General features: G+C 47.0%; 3 protein-coding genes across 4 annotated transcripts; 2 read left to right on the top strand and 1 right to left on the bottom strand.

Annotated features, from left to right (window-relative positions):
• Positions 1–14182: 14182 nt before the first annotated feature.
• LOC117891605 (probable isocitrate dehydrogenase [NAD] subunit alpha, mitochondrial) lies at positions 14183–15553 on the top strand. Of its 2 annotated transcripts, XM_034797139.1 has the most exons (2): positions 14183–14365; positions 14414–15553. In XM_034797139.1, exons 1-2 carry the CDS (start codon positions 14237–14239, stop codon positions 15515–15517), a joined length of 1233 nt encoding a protein of 410 aa, XP_034653030.1. In that variant the 5' UTR covers positions 14183–14236; the 3' UTR covers positions 15518–15553. The 2 variants fall into 2 exon arrangements, with proteins under 2 accessions (XP_034653030.1, XP_034653029.1); XM_034797138.1 differs by having other exon boundaries at positions 14183–15553.
• A 4338-nt stretch (positions 15554–19891) lies between these two features.
• Positions 19892–20677, top strand: LOC117890644. The gene is made up of 2 exons (XM_034795596.1): positions 19892–20064; positions 20119–20677. Exons 1-2 carry the CDS (start codon positions 19953–19955, stop codon positions 20439–20441), a joined length of 435 nt encoding a protein of 144 aa, XP_034651487.1. The 5' UTR covers positions 19892–19952; the 3' UTR covers positions 20442–20677.
• Positions 20678–20756: 79 nt separating this feature from the next.
• Positions 20757–22642, bottom strand: LOC117890282 (probable 4-coumarate--CoA ligase 3). The gene is made up of 4 exons (XM_034795044.1): positions 22455–22642; positions 21990–22384; positions 21803–21919; positions 20757–21736 (listed from the first exon to the last, which is right to left on the bottom strand). Exons 1-4 carry the CDS (start codon positions 22602–22604, stop codon positions 20791–20793), a joined length of 1608 nt encoding a protein of 535 aa, XP_034650935.1. The 5' UTR covers positions 22605–22642; the 3' UTR covers positions 20757–20790.
• Between the last annotated feature and the right edge of the window lie 327 nt (positions 22643–22969).

Raw genomic sequence — 22969 nt, 5'->3', positions numbered from 1 at the left:
CTTCGAAGGCAAAGTGCGAGAAGCACTCGACGACTGGGGTAGTCCGGAATACTCGACTTGTCGAGCATCCTTTACCGCTGCACATTCCATGAAACCGACAGAAAAAGGCAGCAACTCATGAATGAACACCCTTGGCCAAGTTTCTGCTTCATTTAAGCAGCATCATCTCTGGCTCGTTCTCGATGAGAAAATGTCTGGGATTCCACAAGTGGCTGGACCGACCGTCGAGGGACTGAAATACTGTTGGCCGTCAGATTTGGTCTAATGAAGTTCACTGGAAGTTTTGACAGAGCTGGGAGCTGGGAGCTGGTAGCTCTGTGGCTGTGGGACTTCATCGATTGGTAACCACATAAAAATTAAATTAAACCAGTTTCCTGGACAGCTTAAGCCGATGCACAGGCACAGGCAGAGGCTCGGGCATGTAATGACATCGTAGCCAGCCCCAGCCCCAGCCCCAACCCCAACCCCATCGTAACTCTTTGGCGTTCCAGTCCTTGGGCTTTTACAAGTTCTTTACCGTGTCGCATTCACTCCCACTTCACACACACACACACACATACATACATATATCCCTCCGTGAGGCCTTGTCAGAACTTTTCTTCTTACGGTGCTGGGCCGTTAAAATAAGCCACTTGAGGTTACCATAAAACAGATCTCGCATTGTGCACTGGCTCTGGCTCTGTCCTAGAAATGTGCGGCTTACTGGAGCAAGGTGTTGGCATAAATGTGTGTGTGTGAATGGCACTGACTGCGGCAGCGTGTGTGTCCCTGGCTCTGAATAGCCTGGCAAGTCAATTTAAAGTTTTATTCATGTCGGAAAGAGCTTCTTTGAGCAGCATAAATGCATTGAGCTATATGCCTTCAGATGTCCAACGGGGTGCTACGGTTTAATTTCAAATTTAATTTGCAAACTAAAAGTTGTGTGTGGGGCAGAAGGTGAGAATTGATTTACCCAAGAGGGTGCGACTGGCAGACTGTCGAGCCTTTGGGTCTCCATCAGATAGCCTCCGAATGGAGTCTTCGTTTGAGCCTGGAATTCAATTAAAATGTTTGCACTTAATTACACCTATGGCCATATCCGATTGTTTTGCCTTTCTAATTAACAAAAATATTTCATTTCCACTCACTTAGCTGGGGAATTGGCTATGCTATGTCCTGCTCCTGTCTGTCCCTGCGTATGGTTCTCCAGCTCAATCTCTGTCCAGCTCCGCACTTGGCTGTAGTTTGTGTTTTTCAATTTCAGCAAGATTAAACTGAAACGAGAAGAGCTATTAACCTAATAATCCCATGCCGTCTGCCAACCGAAAACTGGGACACTAATGGAATGGGAATGGAAATGGCAATGGGAATGGGACTGGAAATGGCCAATGGGCAGTGCTGGGCCGTTGACACCATTTCCTTTTTGAATTTTGCAAACAAATTTACACAAATTTGATTAATATTATGATGGCAATTTGCAAAAATGTCATCCCTCAAGCTGGAGAAACGAGCAAGCGGAAATTTCTCATTGCACAAAGTGGAGCACCGCCATGCAGGCTGACCGTAGCCGGAAGGGGGGTCCCTACAGCCACCCACAGCCACAGCCACACCCGCACAGTCCTTGGGCGTAGTCCTTGGCATCAATTGTGCTCCTGTGCAACGTGGAATGGAGAGTGGCATCTCCTTATCTCGGTCGCCCATAATTATGGTGTACATCTTGGCTGGACGACCCGCCCCGCCCGTTCTTGGCATCCTGCTGCAGGATGTTCAATTTTCGCTTGCCTTTTGCGGCGCTTTGTCATTTTGATTTCCTTATTTGGATTGCCGCGTACTCCTACCCCTGCCCCTGCCCCTTCGTTCCATTTTGCATGGCTTTAAGTGGCCCCACAGGCCCCTGCCATGAAGCCATCCCGAAGCCCATTACTCGACTAGCGGCTGTGACTGGGCTAGCAAATTATCTTGTGGCAAAATCAAAAGTTTTCCGCTTTCGCTGGTAACTGGGGAAATGGTGTCAAGGACACAGAATGCTCGCGGTTGGTCCTAGTCCCTCCCCGCCCCGTCCCTACCCACTGCCGAGGCGGCAGATTCAAGAAATTATTGCGGAAACGGATAGCAGAGCCCGCAAACATTGTTTAACTTTCATTGCTGCCCCCCGCTCCCCCTGCTCCACTGCCTGGCTTGTGCTCTCTCAAATAAAACACACACAAAACAGCAAAAACACAGCGAAAACAAATTGAAAAAAAAAAAAAAAACACTCACAAAAAAGAAGAAAAACGGAAAGCAAATTTCCAATGAAAGCCAAGTTTTGCAGCTCTTGTTTGACCTTGCGCTTTGTGTGTGCTCCTACGGCACAGAGCACCAGCAGCAGAACCAGCGCCCAGCACCCTTGAGGTCTTGAAGTTTTGCTTGGGAGCAAATATTGAATTGGCAGAGTTGAAAATTTGCGTCGGTACACAGCAAATACTTAACTATTTGCGAATTTACATTGTGGCCGATTATTTCACTTAGATTTTTCATGTTTAACTAATGATTCCAGCAAATTTCCTACACTGCCGCACTCATATATTTATATACTGAATTTTATTATGATTATTTCCTTATGTAAATGCTCTGCGGGGAGGCCAACTTGATGCTTTCTGAGTTAGCCACAAAGGAAATGGCATTTTAACGTTTTAAATTCCATTTGTAATGCATCTCTCAGTGCTGTGTTGCAAGTTGTAAATCTTTTGGTATATGGCAAAAGCGACACGCTTTGAAATGAAAATTGCTTGTAGTTACAAGAGGAAAAGAAATGCGACACCCAGGCACCGGAAACCGGAGAGTGGAGAGCCAGAGGAGAGCTTACAATACGACTTGAGCCACACACACACACACACACATGCCACACTTAATAGCTCATACGCTCCTGTTGGTCCTTTGTTGACTGTCCTCGTTTGTTTACGGTTTAGTGGATTAGTCCTGAAGAGGGAGAGTGAGAGAGCACGGAATAAAACACAACAGCATCCGACTAAAAATAAAGAAAAATAAAAACCAACTTTGGAAAGAACAACAGAAACAACAACAGCAGCAGCAGCGGCAGCATCCAGTGTTGGGGCAATTTGTTGCCTCTTTTGAAGTCAAACAAATCTGCATAAGGTAGAACCCGAAAGCTGTAACAATTTATGGCCAAGTAGCAAAACCAACAACAGGCCCAAGTCGAGTGCGGGTTTTCCTCATACATAAATTATGTATTTGCCGGCTGCCGGCTGCTCTTTTCTGCTTAAGCTCTGTGCATTTTGCAGTTCCTTTTCTTGGCTGTTCATATTTGATATGATTGTTTTTTTGGCTGGCTTTTCTAATGGAAATGCAATTACATTGCACTTTAAAACTAATTGCATTTCGACCACTTTTTGTGGTTTCTTTGATTTTTGCAAAAGTTTCAATTAAAGTGCATTCCACAGAGCAGGAGGTCCCCCACAACCCAGCCATATTTTGATTACTCGGAAAAACTTGCTCATTTCATGATTTTCGGTCTCTGCCTCTCTCGAAAACTTTTGTCTAATTTAATTGTAGGCTCTTGTCGTCGCCGCTTCCCCCGTCGCGAGGCAGCAGCAGTTTTCATCACGAAAACTTGCAAATGAAAGCAGAAGAAAATGCATTATATGCCAAAGCAGGGACTAAGCATGGCCCATAAAATATTTAAACAAAAGAGCATATCCACAGATTGCCCAAGAGATCAAAGGCTTTGCATCAGCTGGGACGTGGAACAATTTCACCACCCGAAAAATGCAATAAATATTCATATTTAACAATAATAATTCATCTATAGTGCCGTCTAAATCAAGGGACTAGTCGGGCAAAAAGTCGACTACGTTTATGGTCTGGCAATTGAACAAGTCGTTTGGGGTAGCAGCCTGCCTGCCTGCACATGGAAATGAAATTGGAATCATGGACATGGACAGGGACATGGAATGTGGAATGTGGAACCCACTGCACTGCCGTTCATTGGTCTTTATGGCTGAATGGGAATTCAAGTGGTGCTTGCAACTGTTTTTACACTATATGAAGTAGTTATAGTGAATGCCATTCGCTATTCCTCCATTATTTCAACATTTTACGTTCATTATACATTTTGTAAGTAAACCTTAACATTTGCGCTAAAAGCGTTCGATTTGGTAAAAGTTTTAATGCCAAAAACCACGCACAGACAAAGTTTTCGGAGCATTTGTTTAAGCTGCCAGCCAGTGCATTGAATCAATGTGTAATCCATATACTCGTAGCCAAAATTCGTGTAGTGTGCATTCGTGTGGGTTTGCAGTTTGAGTTTGAGTTTGAGTGTTTTATTATCGATTGAAACATGTTTGTCGATTGTAGATCTTATGCATGAGTGCACTGCCAACGACTTGAATGTTTGCTTGGGTTTAGTGGGCCAAATGCTGGCAGTTCTGGCTAACCTACGAGGAGTATGTCCATGGTCATTTATGTCAAACAAAAAACATTCAAATAGATTCTGTTTTGATTTAACTTTGCAATTATTTGCACTGATTAGGTCTATCGTTTGCATAAATATATCCATAAATGTAAACCAATATTAGAGCCTAAAATTTATCGCCCATTAAAATGAATTTTAAAGTTTTTATTGAGCCCGAAAGTTACCCAAAAACGTAAGTTTTAATTAGCTAACCCAAAAAGAGAGAGAATGAAAATTGCAAAAGCCACACATACCGTACGTTCATTCAAAGGGAGAAAGAGCCACAAGCAGCGTGTAATTACGTTTTACAGCAATTAAAAGTCACAAAAGTTTGGCTTAGTCAACTGTTTAAAATACTGAAATCTTGGCCGCGTCGCCATGACGGCGACTTGCTGGCCTTTTGCCTGTCTTCTTTTTTTTTCTATTTCGCTCTCTCTCTCTATCTCTTGCTCTGTCCCACTCTTACTCTTTGTCTGTCTATCTGTTACGGTGCCGACATTTCCTGGCTCTTGGCCATGCCCGGGGAGCCCTGGCCGGAGTTGTGCAATGTCAGCTACGCCATTTAGCCTTGTCACATTATTTTGCTTATCCCCACAGCCCACAGCCGCTGCCTCTCTCCGCTGACTGCTTCAACTCCATTTGGTCAGCATCTCTGTGCCCTAATTGTTGTAGTAATCGTTGTGCTGTGGTGGCATCGGGAACCGTGGCAGCCATCCGCTATTCATTCATTCATGGTTATCCATTTCCCCCGCACTTCTGCATTCAGATTTTCGGTTTCTCTGCCGCAGCCGCAATGTCATCAGGAGTCTAGGAGTCGACCGCCGCCCGTCTTAGAAGTCATCAGCATTATCAGTAGGGCCCATGTGTGGGTGTGTGTCCTGGTAGCAAGGCACTTAATTTTAGTTTTCGGTGCCGTGCGGTTCACTGGAGTCTGTCTGCAGGCCGTGTGATGCTCGCTCTCGGATGGGTTTCCGCGTCTCTCTGTGTGTCCGTGTCCGTGTCTGTGTCCGTTGCCCCATGTTTTTGCCACTTTCTGCGTTTTACACTGGCGTGGCGCACTTTAGTACTTTGCATCGGATGTTCCATTTCCTACTTTTCCCCAGAGGCCCACACACAAACACACAGACACACATGCAGATATCTTTTGGAACATCTAAAACTTGAAATTTAAGCATTTAAAATATAACTGAAAGTGCATTTTCCCACCAAATACATTCTACGAATATATTACATTTATGCCTTGGGTGTTTGTTTATTTATTCTTCAGGCTAAAATGGTTTTTGCCCCCAGTGCACTGATGATTGTAGGCTATTGCTATGGGTATTTGCCCCTAAACAGATTTTCTAATTCAGCCAGCAACATCAATTCGGGTTATTGAATGGTTGGGTGGGTAAGGGAATGTGGTGAAGTATCGAAAGGACTGCTGACTGCCTCAGCACCTCCTTTTACCTCCTTTCACCTCCTTTGTTTCATTTGCATTCGCAAGCGTACGAGTGTGCAGCCCGGCAGCAGCAGTTGATAGCCTCAATTATGCCGGGTTCTACATGGCAGTTCACTCGCTTCATCAAGATGTATAAAATATGCAAATGATTTCAGTTTCAAATTGACTAAAATTTATGTAAAGTTACTCTCGTTCCCTCTTCTGTTCTGCCTTGCTCTCTGCTGGCAAAAGATGCCTCGCATTCGCCGAAGGAGTGTTGTGTTCCAATTGCCAGCTCGCTGCATTGTCATGCGAAACTGTTATACAGCGGACAGACAGGCACGGGCACCGGGCGAAACAGTTGGCAATGGAATGGGTAAACTTTGGTAAGAATCGGGATAAATGGTAGCTTTAAGAAATTCTTCTGTTACAAATATTATACCCTTTGGTAGCTGTACTGCTTATTGCAATCCCTGGGTACATGGAAAAAGCCTCGTTAATAGTCTGAGAAAGTGGTTGCATCGGGTATACCAGCAGCAACAAGCTTTTCTTCTCTTTTCTTTATTACATTTCCTTTGCTACTTCCTCTTTTCCTTCTCTTGCTGTTCCCTGTTTATTCTCATGCAAATACTTCACACTTATTGCGCGTTGCTGTGGCATCCGTGACATTCTCTGGCCACTCCCACGCCCGCCACACTGTTGGGAGTGTTCCAGAGACATGCAGTGCAGCAGCTCTCTTGGCTGTCCTTGCCGTGTGTCCTGTGCATAATGCGCCCAGTATAGTGATAAAGGAGCAGCAGGCAACAAAAAAAACTACCGCCAAAGAAAAAGGCGCTGGGGGAGCCTTTGTTTAAGTCCACGCGAGAGCCGTGGAGACCCACTCGCAGCTACCTTTCTCGCTCTCTCTCTTTCTCGCTGTCTCCCCCCCCCCTTCATTCGAGGTCCCGTAACAATTTGTACGCCTCAGTGCGTGCGCATTTCTGGGCACTTAAGTTTCTATACAGAGCCCATCGCCATTCTCCCTGTGCCACGCTTTCCACCGTTACTTTTTCCTCTTCCTTTTGCGCTTCCTTCCTCTGCCTCTGCCTCTGCCCTTCAGTTCTCGAGTCAATGCTTAATTTTTGCCCTAACGAACTCTCCTCTGCTCATCTTTTTTTTTCTAGTCTCTTTTTTTCGCATCTTTTTGTTTCCCTCTACTTTTCCATTGAACATTTTATAAATTGAGACTATTTTGCATTTCTCATTAGAAGAGCGAAAGGAGCCGCCCAACCTCCCATTCCCCCCACCACTGATGAGTGCAATTAGCAATTTGCATAATAAAACTAAGGAAATTTTCATTTTTATTATAATTTGCTTGACTTTTTGTGTGCTGCTGCTGCTGCTGCTTGCAACATAACAGCAAGTGGCAAGCAGGCAAAACAATTTTCATTAATAATAAGTGGGATTCTGTTTTTTGATGATGCCTCTCCATGATTTAAGCCTGACCAAAAATAACCCCTTTAATCCTTTCGAGCCCCACTAAGGGTAGATATCCTTGTGCTATGTGAAACTGTTTCCAAATTTAATGAAAGCGGCATTCAAATGGAAATTCGTGAAAGCCCTCACACCAACGAAATGCCTTTGATAGTTGCACATCCTACAAATGGGATAACATATACATTTACGACTATGTGTAGAGAGTCCCACATCAGATGTCAGGCCATATGCATATTTTTGGGGTTGCTCTCGACTGTCTTGCTTTGTCATGTCGGTCACGTGGCCCGTTCACTTTTGAATAAATTTGCGCACAGATTTTGGACACATCCACAGGTTACGCTGGCTGCTGCTCTTCGTGGCAGGCATTCACGCCTTACACATAATGGCATAAATAATGTACATACCCATCAGATGGTGCTCCAGCAACAATAACAGTAATAGCAACAAACAATCCAGAGCCAGGAGCTAACCGGAGCTAGTGCCGGAGCTGGTTGCCACAGACAGTGTCGTGTCAGAAGATGCTCGTTATGGTTTAAGCAGCATAATATTCTGTAATTATGGCCACAATTTATGCCTGCCTGGTTGCCTGGTTGCCTGGCTGTCTGCCTGCCGCCAGCTGTCTTCTGTCTGCTCCATGGCCCATGTTGTCCAAAGGATTCACGTGTGACTTTCATTCAGTTGGCGGTAATTAACCCTTGTGCTCTCCATCTCCATTGTAATCTTAATTATAATTATTAATTTATATCCCTTTATTCTTTGTGCTTTATGGCTTTGCTTTTGTTGCCAACGTGCAACACCTGCAGGCTCTGCAGGAGAAGGAAAATGCTTTTCTATTTTAATCTTTTTTCTTATTTTCTCAGCTCAGTTTTCATGTAATTAAATCCATTAAAAGAAACTTTTTAATTAGTCTCATCTATGGGGATATTATCACATTATAAGCTGCCATTATACGTTCAGCAATTTGCATAGTGCCAGTCCAGGATGTGCTGCAGACTCCACATGCTACAGAGAAAGCCAGCTGCAAGAAGGAATTTATTTCCTAATATCCTTCGATTTCGATAGCCTGCAGTTGAAAACTTTACAGAAGGGAGATACACCGACAAACTTTTGCTTGTTTTTTCCCCGCCCCTAGACAGTTGTTGAATTCTCTCGTAAATGCAATTTATCCACGAGTATTTCCTACTTTAATTTGAATAATTGACTTGGGCAGACCAGTGGCCAGTTGCTCCAGTTTTCTAATGCAATTTGCGGTGGGGAAAAAGTTGTGCTCTGTTCTCTTCTATTAATACAATCATTATTGCAATCAATGTAGCCGCATGCTTTGCAATTAGGGGCGTGGCATCAGCACTACAGCTCGGGTTTTTCAGTCACGTTCCGCGGGGCCAGAGCGTTGCCATTCCTCTGACAAAGTAAGGCAAGTTTCTCCATTTCAGCCAACTGTGTGGCGGCAGGCGGTGGGCTGGGGCACTCTGGAGATGTTCTCAGAAGCAGCGCTGACTGCAGCGGCAGACAGACAAGGAGACAGGAAGTGGCCGTTGCATAAAAACTTGTTAAAATTTAATAATTTATGGCCCTGGCCCAGACAGTGAGTAGCCGTGGCCGAATGTATAGCAGGCGGAAGAGGCGGCAAAAGGCGAACACGGACACGGCCACGTAGGGGGTGGGGGTTTGTAAAGCTGAGAAAGCAAGTAATAGACGTCAGTTTTTGCCTTGCGCTGCTGGTGGGCTGCAGCATGAAATTGGCTCAAGTTTGTCCAGCCAGGACCCGCATCCTGGAGCTGGACTGACAGCCGGCAGCCGGTGGCTAGAAGTAGTAGAAGGGCGGGTGTCCCGCTGTCCTGCAATTTTCGGTGTCTGCTAAAATTGCAAAACACTTGGTCCACGCCCTCTGTTTGTTGTTTATGCAAGAGCCAACTAATATGTAGCTGTAATTAAATTTTTTGACGTTGTCGTTGCCTTGTGCAGGCAAGCGTCCTGTTGTGGTCCTTGGTCCTCGTCTCGTGCCTCCCGGCCGCTGAGTTATGAGCAGGCTAAGAGCTCCATCTACCTGTCACTTGCCGCACAACGTGTTGCTGTCCATTTTGCCGCACTTGATATAAATTGACTTGGCCAAGACGTTGCCAGCGAGTCGAGTCAGAAGTTGCTTTCGCGACAGCAACGCCTTACGTGAGCAACATTTTAAGTTGCAGGATGCAGGACATGTACCCTCCAGTGTGGGTGGGTGGGGGAGGGTTGTGTTAATGGTTGGTAAACCAATTAGCAGCGACTGCCAACAGGCCAAAGGCTAAAATGTGATATTTAATCAAGTTTGCAACGTGAAACCGAACAGCCATAGCACCTGCACCTGTTCTTTGGTTTAATCTGAAGGGAGACAAAGGGCTGCCAATGATTTATGTCAGTGTCCGGCAAAGTGTGCGGGTGACAGTAAGTCGCAGGATTTAAGTCGCAGCCCCAGCCGGGCAGCCGGGCAGCCGGGCATCCGTTCCATCCGCAGCCCGGGCAGCGTGGTGCAAACGCAACGAAAATGAATTATCCGTTTTGTATGGAATCAATTTATGTGACATGCACTTCCTTCTTCGCTGAGATATGCAGAGCAGCGCACACACGGGGAGCGGGTACATCGGTGGCAGCTGGGCGCAAAAGCAAATGACAATTCGAGGCATATTTTTATTCTTTAACTTGGAAATAATTAACTTTTGTGCTCCTCTCTCTGTGTGTAACGTGCAGTGGTCCGTGCTGTCGCGTCAGTTGGTCGTAAAAAAATACCCAACAATATTTAACTGTCAGTATTCGCGACTTTTTACGCTTCGACGAACGCATAAACAAACCGCACAACGTGCCACAATAACTCCCTCAATACGCAGTACTGTGACCGGAATATATGAATATTCCATTCGTACATGCCACTGGATTTATGTGTACTTTAATGGCAATTCAGCCACACATTCGATGACTTCATTAGCAATTCTCTAACAAAACATTTAATAGCGAGATTAGCCCATAAATCAACACTCAATGCCAAATATCCGTTTGTTTATTTACTCGCATTTTATTTACTTTTCCATAATCGCTCTCTGCTCTGTTTTGGACCAAAGGTTTGACAAACAGTTGAACAGAGCTAATCAATCCCAAAGACGACAGGCAAATATTTGGCACAGCTCGATTAAAAATGTTTATTTAATCCAGACAGAGTCGCCCGTTCCCCCATGAGCCCTAAAGCTCCCCGAGAGCATTTCCCTCATTCCCCTGGGTTGTTTTGTCAACGAAATTGAGTTTCTGTGGCCTGCCACAAAGTAAGTCCACTCGAGTGGCCAATCGACTGGCTTGTGGTGTGGGATGCAGCAGCAATAATCGTATACAATAATTTTGATAAGCACTTTTAATCGCCATTTAATTGATTGAGTTTCTACGGCAACGGGTTGACAATTAAATTCTTAATTAAAAAGCAGTTACTTAAACAAAAGATTGATTTATTTGCCACTCGAGAGTTGAGGGAATTTAATCACAGCAATTCAAATATATTTCCCCAAGCGACTAATCAAAGTTTGAATGAATAAATTGAATCGTTTTCACCTTTATCCGTTACGTGTGAGTGGGCAAGTTAAGGCTTTTTCTTTGAAATAAAATATGCATTTAAATCAAATTCGATTTTATCGATTCTCTTAACACATCTGCATGGAAATTGTTTCCATATAGCTATTTGAATAAATACATATTTGTATTTATTGTAAGGCAAATTTTGTTATTTTCCGCGTCGCTAAATCATCAGACGAGTGCCCCCCGTGCACTTTGCCATAAATCAGTCTTTAATATTTTTATTTTCAAATGGCATGTAGCAGAGTGTAGCCGAGTGTTTGTGTCAATATTATATGAAATAAATGCCGCTCAATTGGGATCAGCAAATAGAAGCAAGCATTTAGCCCATTTGGCGCTCAATTAATCATTCAGTTGTGGTAAAAACAAGTCCCTGCCCAGGCACTTGGCCAATGGTTTGGGGTTTTTTTTCGGTTTTTGATTGTTATTTTTGTGCAGCTATAAATAATAAAATATTGGCCAAATCCGTTGGACATCCAGTTGGACCAGAGGACTGTTTGCCTCGGCCCAGTGCATCGCTCAGCCAGGTACGTGCTGGGATTGCGTTGTTGTTGCAAAAGCGATTCGAACAGGTGCCTGTCTTCCCAAGCTTTTACCTGCATCTCGTCTGGAATTAATGGGCAAGGGGCAGCGGAATTCGATACAGATGCAGGGGCCAAAACAGAGCCAAACAAAAAAAGAGAAGGAGGAGGAAGACGAATGCAAATTGCGCTGTCTGCACAGGATTCTGTTTGCATAGCGATGACGATGACGAGGACGAGGACGCATCTTCAGAGCCATCTTGGGAGTCGATAACTTGACTCTGACAGAGATCCCCAAAGCGAAGCCAGAGTAAACGAAGTGTAAGGCAACGAGAGAGGTGAATGAGAGCGGGCGGAGGTCAAGGGTCAGAAGGAGCAAATGTCCGAGTATGCAAATATTGAACGAGACAATCAAATATGCAACAGTACGAGTATTCTGGTCGTTTTTTCATTCCTTTCCTTTCCTTTCCTTTCCTTTCGGTTCTTCCTCCTGCCTGACCTGACATTAAATTTCGTAAGGGGGGAACCCCCATTGACAAAAGGGTTGCACGTCGCCCGACTACATAAACAGTGGGGTAGACAGTGGCGAGGGACTTCAGGATATTTATACGTTCGTTTGGGTGGAGATTTGGGTGTGAAAAACTTTTATTTTTGGGCAGAGGCCTCTCGGTTCGGGCTTGACCCCTGGGAAAGCCTTAAATCAACATTCAGCCCCAGGAAATGATAAAGTTCCCCCTTTAGAAATACATATTATTCATGAGGGAGTCCAAAGCACAGCCAATCAGAGGCCATGGGCATCATAATTTTCCATTCAGCAGGGGGTACAGTACAGACAAAAGACTCGCTAAAGATAAAGCTTTAGTCTTAGGCATTCAGTGGCCTTAATGTGTGCGCGATTCGCGGATAACTGAATCGGAGTGCACTCAGCTGCTTCTCTTTAGTCGCTACAGGAGACACACACACACACACAGATATGGCCTATCGAGTATGCATATCCCAGAGATGCATATTCCTGTGGCACATTCACCCGCAGATCAGATTGCACGTGTGCGAGTGGCTCGATGGGTTTCAATGGGGTTCACAGTTGAAAAGTAATTCACTTGTGCGGTTTTCCCTTTGAGCTTTACCCACAAACACACACACTGACACAATAAGTGTATGCACTTGAGAGCACACACACACACACACACGCACACTACTTGTAAATAAGCGATGCACTTGTATTGTTTTCCCTTGCCACCCATTCAGCCAGCCAGCCAACAGACTCTTCCAGCCATGATTATTGCTCTGCCATTCTGTGGGTAATGTTTGCAACATCTTTAAACGTTTGTTGAGTGCCACAAGGGGGGGTGGAAACAAGCGAATGCATGTCACGAACTAGCATAGAGAGCTCCATGGCTGCCCGTAGGCTGTAAAGTTGATTATTGAACGATTTTAAATGAAATTTATACACAGCAGAGACAACAATGAGTTCGGCTATAATGATGGTGTGGAATGGGCGCATAATTTACACATTGACAGTGAGAAACCATTTCAGTTGGCACTTGACACATGCCCGAATTGAATGTGCCAATCAGGAAGTCACATCCGTGAAGACACGACACACACACAACGACAGCAGAACACACACAGAAACACACACCACTACTGTTCCTTTGTCTACCAAAAGTTCACCTCTGTCCTCGTTTCGATTTAACTTTCAATTTACTGCACAATGAACTCGAAGGCCCGGGCTTCGGGGTTAATAATAGTTAAAGTTCACACACACATTGTGTGGCACAGTGGCGTTGCAAGTTGCACTTGCACTCGCACTTGCACTTGCACTGCCACTCGCCAGTTGCTTTTGTTGTTGGCACAAAATGTTTACACGAACTTTTCTAAGTTTTTGGCCATTCATTGGGAGCGACTTTGTTGGCCAACTGCACTTTGTTGACTTTTATGGCCAGGAAGCTGTCAATATTGAGGCCAAACGCGATAAAATATGATAGTAAACCAGAAGCAGAACTAGAAGCAGAACTGAAGACAAACACATTACGCATTACATTACGGAGCAACGAGATTCTGGCTCCTGCAGAAGTGAACTTACTGAAAGGTGCACCATAAAAGTCGTCGTAAAACCTGAATAAAACCTGAAATCAGCGAGCAATCCGCGTTGTCTTTGCGGCTCTTGTGCTTAATTTATAATTCTTAAATTGTAATCAGCGCTGGCTCCGATTAATTACTGCATATTTATATCAGAATTTATATCACTCTCTCTCTACTCACCTGTCACTGAGCGCTGCCTGCCTGTGTGCCATTCCCTGTGGTCTGCTCTTAATGGTCTGCTCGATTTTAATGGGCCGCAGTCCCGGGCCTGGGCTCGGGCTCCTGTTGTGTGAAAAATCACAGGCAACGCCTCATAATTGCCACGCCCACGTTGTGGTGAAAACATTTGTCTGTCGACAGCAGTTGCTATTTTCCACCCCACAGCCGTTGACAAGCCATTTGTCAGTTTTACACAGCCGCGCAGCCACAGTGGGTCCGCCACCCACTGGCTGGCCCACCACTGCGGCAGGTATCACAGATTAAGGGGGAGGGAAGGGCCGGCACATTGACCCACTTGCAACCGCTGCCAAGGCATATTTTAACCACAGAGCCAATGCCGTGAATTGGAATTCATGAAAATGACCATCGATATGCTGCCAAATCCATTTGCGGCCAAGAAACTCAAAAGTCAACTGCAAAAACAGGCAGACCTTTCGATGTCAGAAATTATATCAAATACAGAATGAATATTTATAGACAAAATTTTATATAATGAACATTGTGCGAAAGCTGCGAACGGGTCAGCAGCGGGCAGTCCTCGGGCTTTGGCAGCGTTGTGCCTCGAAGGATCAGTCGAAGAATCCGCCTAAAAATCCACCGAAAGACCAGGCGAAGAATCAGCCGAAAGGCCAGCCTCAGAATCAGTCCAAGGAGCAGTCAAAGAATCAATCAAAGGACTGCGGCCAGCTGCAGGCGAGCAATGTCTGCGGCAAATCAGGAGAATCCTCCAAGGGAACAGGCAAACCATCAGGCAAAGGTTCCGACAAAGCCAAAGCCGCTGACAAGCGCAGAAAGGTGACCATGATCGATGGCGATGGTGTGGGCCCAGAGCTGACGAAAGCCGTGCAGGAGGTTTGCTGTGCGGCCAAGGTGCCCATCGAATGGGACATCTTCCACGAGCATCGAGCAGCGGACAGCGAGGATGTGTCGCCGCAGCTGCTGGAGTCGCTGTGCGGCAACAGAATCGGCATAGCCGGACCCATCAAGAGCCACCTGTGGGCGGACAAGCTGCGCAAGGAGCTGAACCAGTACGCGTACGTGTCGGTGTGCAAGCACCTGGAGGGGCAGGAGTCGCCGTACGGCAAGATCGACTGCGTGATCGTGCGGGATCAGTTCGAGGGCGAGTACTCGGGCATCGAGCATCGGGTGGTGCCCGGCGTCATGCAGACCATCAAGGTGAGCACCTTCGAGGGCTCCACGCGCCTCGCCAAGTTCGTTTTCCGCTACGCGCTGAAGGAGAAGCGCAAGAAGATCACGGTGGCCCACAAGGCGAACATTATGCAGCTGACCGACGGCAACTTCCTCGAGGCCATGCACGCGGAGGCCGACAAGCATGTGCAGGAGGTGCGCTTCGAGGAGCGCTACCTGGACACGGTCTGCCTCAACATGCTGATGCGGCCGGCCATCAACGATGTTCTCGTGTCCTCCAGCATGTACGGCGATGTCATCAGCACCATTGGCGGCAGCATGATGGGCGGCATCGGCATGTGCCCCGGCTATGCCGTCAGCCCCAAGGGTCAGCTCTACAACTGCCAAATCACGCCGCGCGATGACATGGCCGGCAAGGATCTGGTCAATCCCACAGGCTTTCTGCTGGCCACCGTGCTCATGCTGCGCGAACTGGAGCTGCACGATCATGCCAGCAGGATACAGTGCGCCATAGAAACGCTGTACAAGGACTCGGAGCTACGCACTCAGGATCTGGGCGGAGAGGCCAAGTGCTCGGAGTTTGTGCACGCACTGTGCGAGCTGCTGATCAGCCAGAATGGGTGAAAATTAGCAGATCTTTCGCTCAGTGTAGAAAAATTAATAGACGCGGAAAACCATTAACAAAATAATTATATTCAGAGTGCCCGAAAAGCCATTGCACTATAATATTGTTGTTATTTATTGCTCCTCCTCTATTTTGCAACTAAATAGAGTAAAGTTTTCACTTTACGACTGGCTCGCTGGCTGCCAAAGTGCAACTAAAAGGCACCGTTCGATGTGAGGGTGGGGGGAAGAGGCTTATATGGCGGCCATATAAACGGGGGGGCGGACATTGTGATAATTTGCTGGGGAAATGGTGCACCGAACTAAACACATTTATAATATGTAATTACCTCGCATTTAATTCACTCCTTTCGCTGCTGGTGGGGCAGTCATAAAAGTCGCCATTCTCTCGCGGCTATCGCCTGGCAGTCGTATATTTATATGGTCCTCCCGGTCCCAGTCCCTCGTCTTCGTGCTGCCCCACGAGAATGCTGGCTGCAGCGCATTTCGACAGATTTATGGCCGTGCGGCATTAACCGCCACAGATGCCAGATGCAGTTTCCTTTGCCCCTCTGCCGGTGGGGCTTCCACTTTGCCCCCTCCCCCTCTCCACCACTACTTTTTCGGCTCTTAATTAAGTTGCATTTCGAGTCCTGCCACGTGCTGTGGAGCGGGGCGGGGCCTCGGGTGCACTCTCTGATAATAAAAGCACATGTTGACATCTGCCCACAGTGTCAGGAGCCCATTATGTACCTATTTGGAGGCTATGGTGGATGTCCCGAGCGGTTGGGTGTCGCTATGGCCATGGCCCTTGGGCAAGGGTGCTGCTGCGGGCTGGGGGCTGGGGGCTGGAGGGAGAACCGCTTTTAGTGCCGCTTAAGCTTTTTACACATTTTCGTTTATGGTTTGTGTCGTTTCACTGTGTGTGTGCCCCTGTGCCGCGCGCCACCAACCGCATCCTGGATGCGCCCAGGACGTGCTGTCAAGGCTGTGCCTATTAGCCCTTGGCACTCCACTCCTGCCCCGGGCTTCCAGTAAGAGTATCCTTTTGTTTTTTCTTAAATTGGAATGTCATAAAAGTGTATGTTTGCTTATTTAAAAATCATCCCAGAATAAAAGGAGAAGCAGCAAAAGGGGCAACGTATTGTTTTTCTGTTGCTTCCTTTTGAGCCTTGGTGCCGCCTGCCCTTATCCGTTGTCCTTTTCTCAGGCTGCTGCCGTTCCTACTGCTCCTCCTCCTTTGGCTACTTGTGCTGCATGTTGCTGGCTGCCGCCCTTTCGTATCTGGTGTTTGTCTGCGTCGACTTCCGTTTCCGGTTGCACGCTCGCCATTTCCTCGGCCCTGCTTTTTATTACTTCTGGCCTGCACATGCTTCTTCCCAGCCAGCACGTTTCTGTGCCCTGTTTTGTTGACTTTTAATGGATTTTTATTAAAAGCAAATGGGCAATGCAGCAGCATGCAAATGGAAATTCAACTCATGCCAAGCCAAGCCAAGCAGCCAGCAAAGGAGCATAGAAGAATGCTCCTGATTGCTCTTTGCATTTCAGATGGATGCTGCAGGATGGAGCTGAGGATGGAGCTGCAGATGGAAATGCCAATTCAATTTCAGGCCCAAGCTCAAGCCATTGTGCTGCTGCATGGAAGTGGTAGAGTGACGCATTTCAAAGATACGAAAACATATTTCAACGACAACGAGACAGACACACATAATTGGGTATTTGTTGGGTGTTCCACTGTACTGTAATTCCCCTCCTGTCCGATCTGCCTGCGCGCTTATTTATTTCTTTGTTTGGCCACCTTTGACCTTTATTTTCGAACCTTTTCTCAACGATTTCTGTGTTTCCACTCGGTTGGAGGTTTGTTTCCTGCCAAGGCAACGAACTGCAAACTTGCCACCCCCCAGTCAAGACTTTCAACAAATATAAATGCGGCCCCTCCTAATGTACCCCCAGGCCCGACTTCCCACCCATTCGCGCAGACAGTAATTCGGCCCGTGGGCATCATTTGCACAGCGTCCTGATAACAATGACCTTGACTTGATCCTGGAGGGGAGTGGAGTGGAGTGGAGTCCTGGCAACGGGTTGAAGTGATTTGATTTAATCATCGACTGTCGTAGGCCCGGACAACCAACCAGCCAGCCAGCGACTGGTAATGAATAATTCATTACCGTTAAAGGATTCCAATTGCCTCGGCAGTGTGGGTCCGACACAGACCTCCCCTCCCTCTTGTCTGAGAAGTATATTAATTCGCGAATCCTTTCAACTAATTTAATATCTTTGCATTTTAATTGACTTATCAAATCTGTTGGCCCCAAAGCCATAAATTATCCCAAATATGGGGAGAAGAATTAAAGTCTAGAATTTGGACATATTCGTACGAACGTTTTCCACTTTTCCGCTTACAATCGAGGGGGGAAATTAATCAAAAATCAATCTAAAAAGTGGCTGCCTGCATGTCCACTGTACCTGCTGCTGCACTTTTGGCCTGCTCGCTAATTTGTGTTAGCCATGGGGGCAGGGCAGGATCATAAGCCAGCAGCAGTAAACATTTACAACATTAGCGAGCATTTTTACCTGCATCTCCGGCACTCCAACAGAAATGGCTCCAGCGATGATACATTGCTCGCAGCCATGCAATTAAGAATCGCAGCAGCAACCGCCACTCCCCCGCCAATCCCCCGCCACTTCATTGCATTCCACCACATATCCACTTGCACTGCCCAGCCCTGCCAGCCCTGCCCTGCCCTGAGTATGTGTGTGTGCGTGTTGGGTGTTCACTTAGTCCGAAAGAGCCGAAGCGAACCGCAAAAAGCCGAACTGCACTGCATTGGAAGAGAGAGAGGGAGAGAGCGAGAATGGGGGAGAGCGAGAGAGAGCGTATAATAAACAATGGGGAGTAGCGTTCGAGTTGACAGCGAAACACTAAAACGGTAATTGCCTGTAAACATCGTTTGTAGAGCCAGCCAGCTCATTGTCAAAGGGGGGAAGGGGGGAAGGAGAAGCGGGAGAGTGGCGGAGGATGTGGGAGCCTGTGGCGATGTCATAATTAGAAACTGAATGAGTGATTAAAGTCTTCCCACACTCGCACAGAGTTCAAAAATTGAGAGCTAAATAGAGTTGGAAAATCCCAAAATTCTAGCGGCTAATAAATGGAAATATTTGACGATTTTAGAAGCAAAATGTAAACTTTTTGGGTGCAAACTTATTTAACGCTTGCTAGAGTACATTTTAAGCCATTTCTGTGTATCTTTTCTCTATTGAAAAGGAAATGTTTGTTTGCCAAAGATAAGACAAGGGTTGTGCGGTCAATCAAATAGTTTATTCCCTACCCCAGCTAACCTCCTACGCCGCATGTCCATCAATCAATCAATCAAGGTTAGCAATCGCTTCTTGTCAAAAACCGTGAACACATTACACGAGTGTCAGTGGCAGATCACAAAAGTCCCTGGGGGAGAATTGTAGGGGATGAGAGCACACGTGCGTGCCAACACATTGCCTTGGCCCTCAATCGAAACTTTAAAAGCGAAATGTTAACTCTTTCGGAAGTATCAGTTTTAGGCGCCCAAAAATGCTGCAAAATGCCACAAGCGAAACTTGCAAACTTGCAACTTCCACAACGCTCTCAATAATTTGGAACAAAATCCGCAAGGGGAAGGAAGAGAGGGCTGAAAAAGATGCACCGTGGGCGTGGCAAGTGGCAGAAGCAGGCCGGCCGCACAGCAACGATTGTTCTTATGTTTATGCGCGTTTATTTACGACTTAAAATTTGAATAATTTACGATGCCGACGTTGGCCGCTTAAGAATGCCATGTGGAAGGGTGTCCCAGAAAATGGGCAGAGGGGAAGGCCATGTGTGTGTGTGTGTGTGCGTCATGCAGAACAGCAAAAGGGAGCGAATTCCAATGCCACCACTCTGCCTCTCCTCCTCCTCCATGAAAAGGCAAACAAAACAGGACACGAAACATTGAATTTGCTTGGCTTAGACGAGGCCCTCGGCCATATCCACAGCCAAAGCCAGAGCCAAAGCCAAAGCCACGACTACTCCGGTTCCGGTTCGGCAATTTTATGTCGAGTGGACGGTCTACACTTTGCATAAGCCGCCCCAACCCCCATCCCACCATGGCAGACTAGCACTAAGAGCCCGAAAACATATTGCAACAGGGAACGACGGCATGTGGCAAGCGGCGGAAATGCCAGCGATGGCGATGAACAGAAACGGAAACGCAAAATGCCACTATTAACCGGAAGTTAAATTATTGCATTTGTGATGGCAGAGATTTTCAGTTTCCGTGGGATTTACCGAAAGGGTGAAACCCCCATCGAAGTGGCAACAGAATATTATAGAAATATAGAAATATACAATAGAAATAGGTTGGCGCTGTCAATCACAACAGAATAAATGTAGAACTCATTCATCGTATGAGGGGGAAGGAAGCAAATCAAAAACCTTTGGAAAATGTCGAGTCTAACAGATGACGTGTACTACGCACAAATATCTTGTCCCAAAAGGAAGCTCACGATACTCCGAGGCTTCCAATGGCCCACGCTCGATAACATTTTCGTTGCAGGTGAGTGCTGCACATGCCACACCGAACTTAACTTGAAGCTAAGTCGCATTGCAGCCGCACAAATTGGCATCGTTGGCCGTTACTTGATAAGTGCCAAGGACAATACCATCATTGGCGACCATTTAGCATTGCGTTATTTGCTGAAGAGGCAGCACACGATCCTGGTGTGTGACTCTTTGGATGGCCTCAACAACGAAAAGGTTTGCCTTAAAGTTTCCGGCGAGACAGCCACTGAAGAGGCTGTGGTACAGGGCCTGGAGCTGGAGCTCACCAAATCGGAGGGGGCACTGTTGCAGGAGCTGTTGAAGGGAGTCACCAGTCAGGTTGTGATCGCATTCAGGCAGTTCCTCTCGCGGCAGACACAATCGAAAGCTTAGAGTAGAAATTCAAAATTAAATGCTTTCCCCTGTACTGAAGAATAAAGCTGTCCGACTATCTTCGGTAGATAAATAGCCAGAGGTATCTTTCAGATAAGATTCTTTGAGTGTCTGCCTTAATTATGAATCAAACTCTGCACCTTGAACCTCTCCTATTATATCAGTCCACTCCAAACACTTCAGCGATAATCCAATAGAAGATACCAAAATTAATTAAGTTCTAAATTGTCTGAACCTTATAACGATTTCAGTTTTGTTTTTATTCGAACACACGAACTGTGTTTCCTGCCAATTAATTTGTATGCTAAAAAATATGTAGATAGTATTCCCTATTGGTGCAGAGATGGAATCACTTGGAAGATCGCTCATCAAAGATTTTGCGTGCCTCGATCCGCATGACCTTGCCGTTGACATTCTTGGGGATGTGATCGACAAAGACAACGCCGGCATTGAGCTGTTTGTAGTCCACGATCACACGCTGCGCCACATGATCGATGATCTTCTGGGCTGTGATCTCCACACCCTCCTTGCGGATAACCAAAGCTCCAGCTGCATCGCCGTAGCGCTCATCCCGCACACCCACCACGCACACATCCTCGATCTCTGGCAGCTCGGCAATGATCTGCTCGATCTCGTTGGGCCAGTAGTGCTTGGACTTGTACTTCAGCAGATCCTTCTTGCGATCCACCAGATACAGGTTGTTGTCGTCGTCGAAGTAGCCCAGATCCCCGAGATTGATCCAACCATCCTCGATGGTGGCGGCAGTGTCCTCCGGGTTGTCCAGGTAGCCCATCCACTTGACCCCAATGTCGATGAGCACCTCGCCCACACCATGGGGGCCCAGCGGCTGTCGGTTTTCGTCGAGAATCTTGATATTCATGCCCGGCCCCAAGCGACCCACAGAGTTCTCCAGAGTCTGATCAATGTTGACCGTCACGATGCCCGTTTCGGTGGTGCCGTAGGAGAACATGATGTAGCATTTGGGCAAAAGTTCCTGGCACTTGCGCAGCAACGCCAGCGATATCCAGCCACCGATGACAAAGGAGATCTTCAGGCTGCGCAGCGTCTCCTCGGTGGCCAGGGGACTGGTGTACAGCTCGTAGGCCTGCCACGGTGCCATGGCAATGCAGGTGACCTTGTACTTGTGCACAATGGCAGCGGCCCACTCGGCGCTAAAGTTCTGGCTGGACACGACGCGGGTGAATCCGAAGGTGAGGCTCATAACCATGATCGAGAAGCCAGTCATCCAATCAATGGCCGCACTGGTGTACAGCACATCGTAGCTGAAGCAGAAGCTGTTCAAGCAGAGGAAACGCCGATTAGTTGGAGTCTATGCTGCGGTAAGGCTAAGGGCAACTTACGATGTGCTGCTGCAGAGATGACGATGTGAGAGCGTCACGGCCTTGGGCAGGCCAGCGGTGCCCGAGGAGCACAGCACCACAGCCAATTGATCACCGCCAACGGCCAGGGGCGTGGGTCTAACAAAGAAGGGAAGAGAAAGGGATTTGGAAGAGCTCTCGTAATGGATTTTCTGCCTCCGCCACTCACTTGTAGATCGCCTCTGTGGGTTGTGGCGTTATCAGATCCTCCACACTGGTCACACCCTCCACGCGACCCGTCAGCGTAATGATCTTTGGCGCCCACTCCTTGGTGACCTCCTTAATGGTCTCATAGTCGGAGGCGTCGCAGAACATGATCTTGGGCTTTGTGACGGAGTAGAGTCGAGCGATAACCTGTGGCTCCCTGCTGACGTTGATGGCATGGAAGGGCGTCGTGTTGAAGAAGCAAGCGACGGCCACGGGCATCACGTAGGTGCTGCCCTTGCCAATAATCCCGACCACATCCTCGTGGGTCAGTCCCTCGGCCTTCAAGTAGATGGCAATGCGGGTGGCCAGAGCGAGCACATCGGCATTGGTCAGCACTGTGTCATCGTCGGCGGTGATCTACTTTTTATATAGGGTTAACGCATCAGAACCCCAGTCCATCGAGAGCATCGCTGGGTCTATCCCTTACCTGAAGGACATTGTTGGACCAGCATTTCAGGGTGTTGTACACCACCTGGCCAATCGAACAGTTGTAATCGTACAGCGTGGCCCTGGGCGCACCGCTCCAGATCTTTGTTTCCTTGTCGTAGAATGTCGGAAAGATAGCCCGGGCCGTCATATTGCTGGAGTCAAATTGAAATTCGCTACTGACGGCCCACCACCCGAGCAGTCTTTATATATCTAAATATCTACAGGGTGTTGCAATTGCAAAACTCAATCATTCCGGCCCCCTGTATGCAGCTTTATCTAGCGTCTTTATATGCGGAATCATTATCGGACTGAGATCCATACAGTCCAAAGTTTATCCAAGCCAAGCAGATTAGCGGGTTGCTTCGAATTCTTTGAATGGATGAGGCATCAGCTGACTTTTGTTGGCCGAACTCTGCGGCTAATCTCGCAGGTTTTAATTTCCGGCGACATCCGCTTGTTTGACGACCTTCTTGGGAAAAAGAAGATGATTGGGTGGAAGATTAAGCAGAAAGA

This window comes from Drosophila subobscura, chromosome E (genome assembly GCF_008121235.1).
Source record: "Drosophila subobscura isolate 14011-0131.10 chromosome E, UCBerk_Dsub_1.0, whole genome shotgun sequence".
Taxonomy (NCBI): Eukaryota; Metazoa; Arthropoda; class Insecta; order Diptera; family Drosophilidae; genus Drosophila; species Drosophila subobscura.
Note: the sequence above shows the minus strand (reverse complement) of the source record. Positions and strands in the feature narration are given on the sequence as shown.

Excerpts from the sequence above, each read along its gene's own strand:
- LOC117891605 (XM_034797138.1), top strand. The coding sequence starts at position 14,237 with ATGAACATTGTGCGAAAGCTGCGAACGGGTCAGCAGCGGGCAGTCCTC.
- LOC117890282 (XM_034795044.1), bottom strand. The coding sequence starts at position 22,604 with ATGACGGCCCGGGCTATCTTTCCGACATTCTACGACAAGGAAACAAAG. Across the intron at positions 22,385-22,454 it reads GGTCCAACAATGTCCTTCAG|ATCACCGCCGACGATGACAC; the intron begins GTAAGGGATAGA and ends TATAAAAAGTAG. Across the intron at positions 21,920-21,989 it reads CCCACAGAGGCGATCTACAA|ACCCACGCCCCTGGCCGTTG; the intron begins GTGAGTGGCGGA and ends CTTCTTTGTTAG.
- LOC117890644 (XM_034795596.1), top strand. The coding sequence starts at position 19,953 with ATGTCGAGTCTAACAGATGACGTGTACTACGCACAAATATCTTGTCCC. Across the intron at positions 20,065-20,118 it reads CGATAACATTTTCGTTGCAG|CCGCACAAATTGGCATCGTT; the intron begins GTGAGTGCTGCA and ends GTCGCATTGCAG.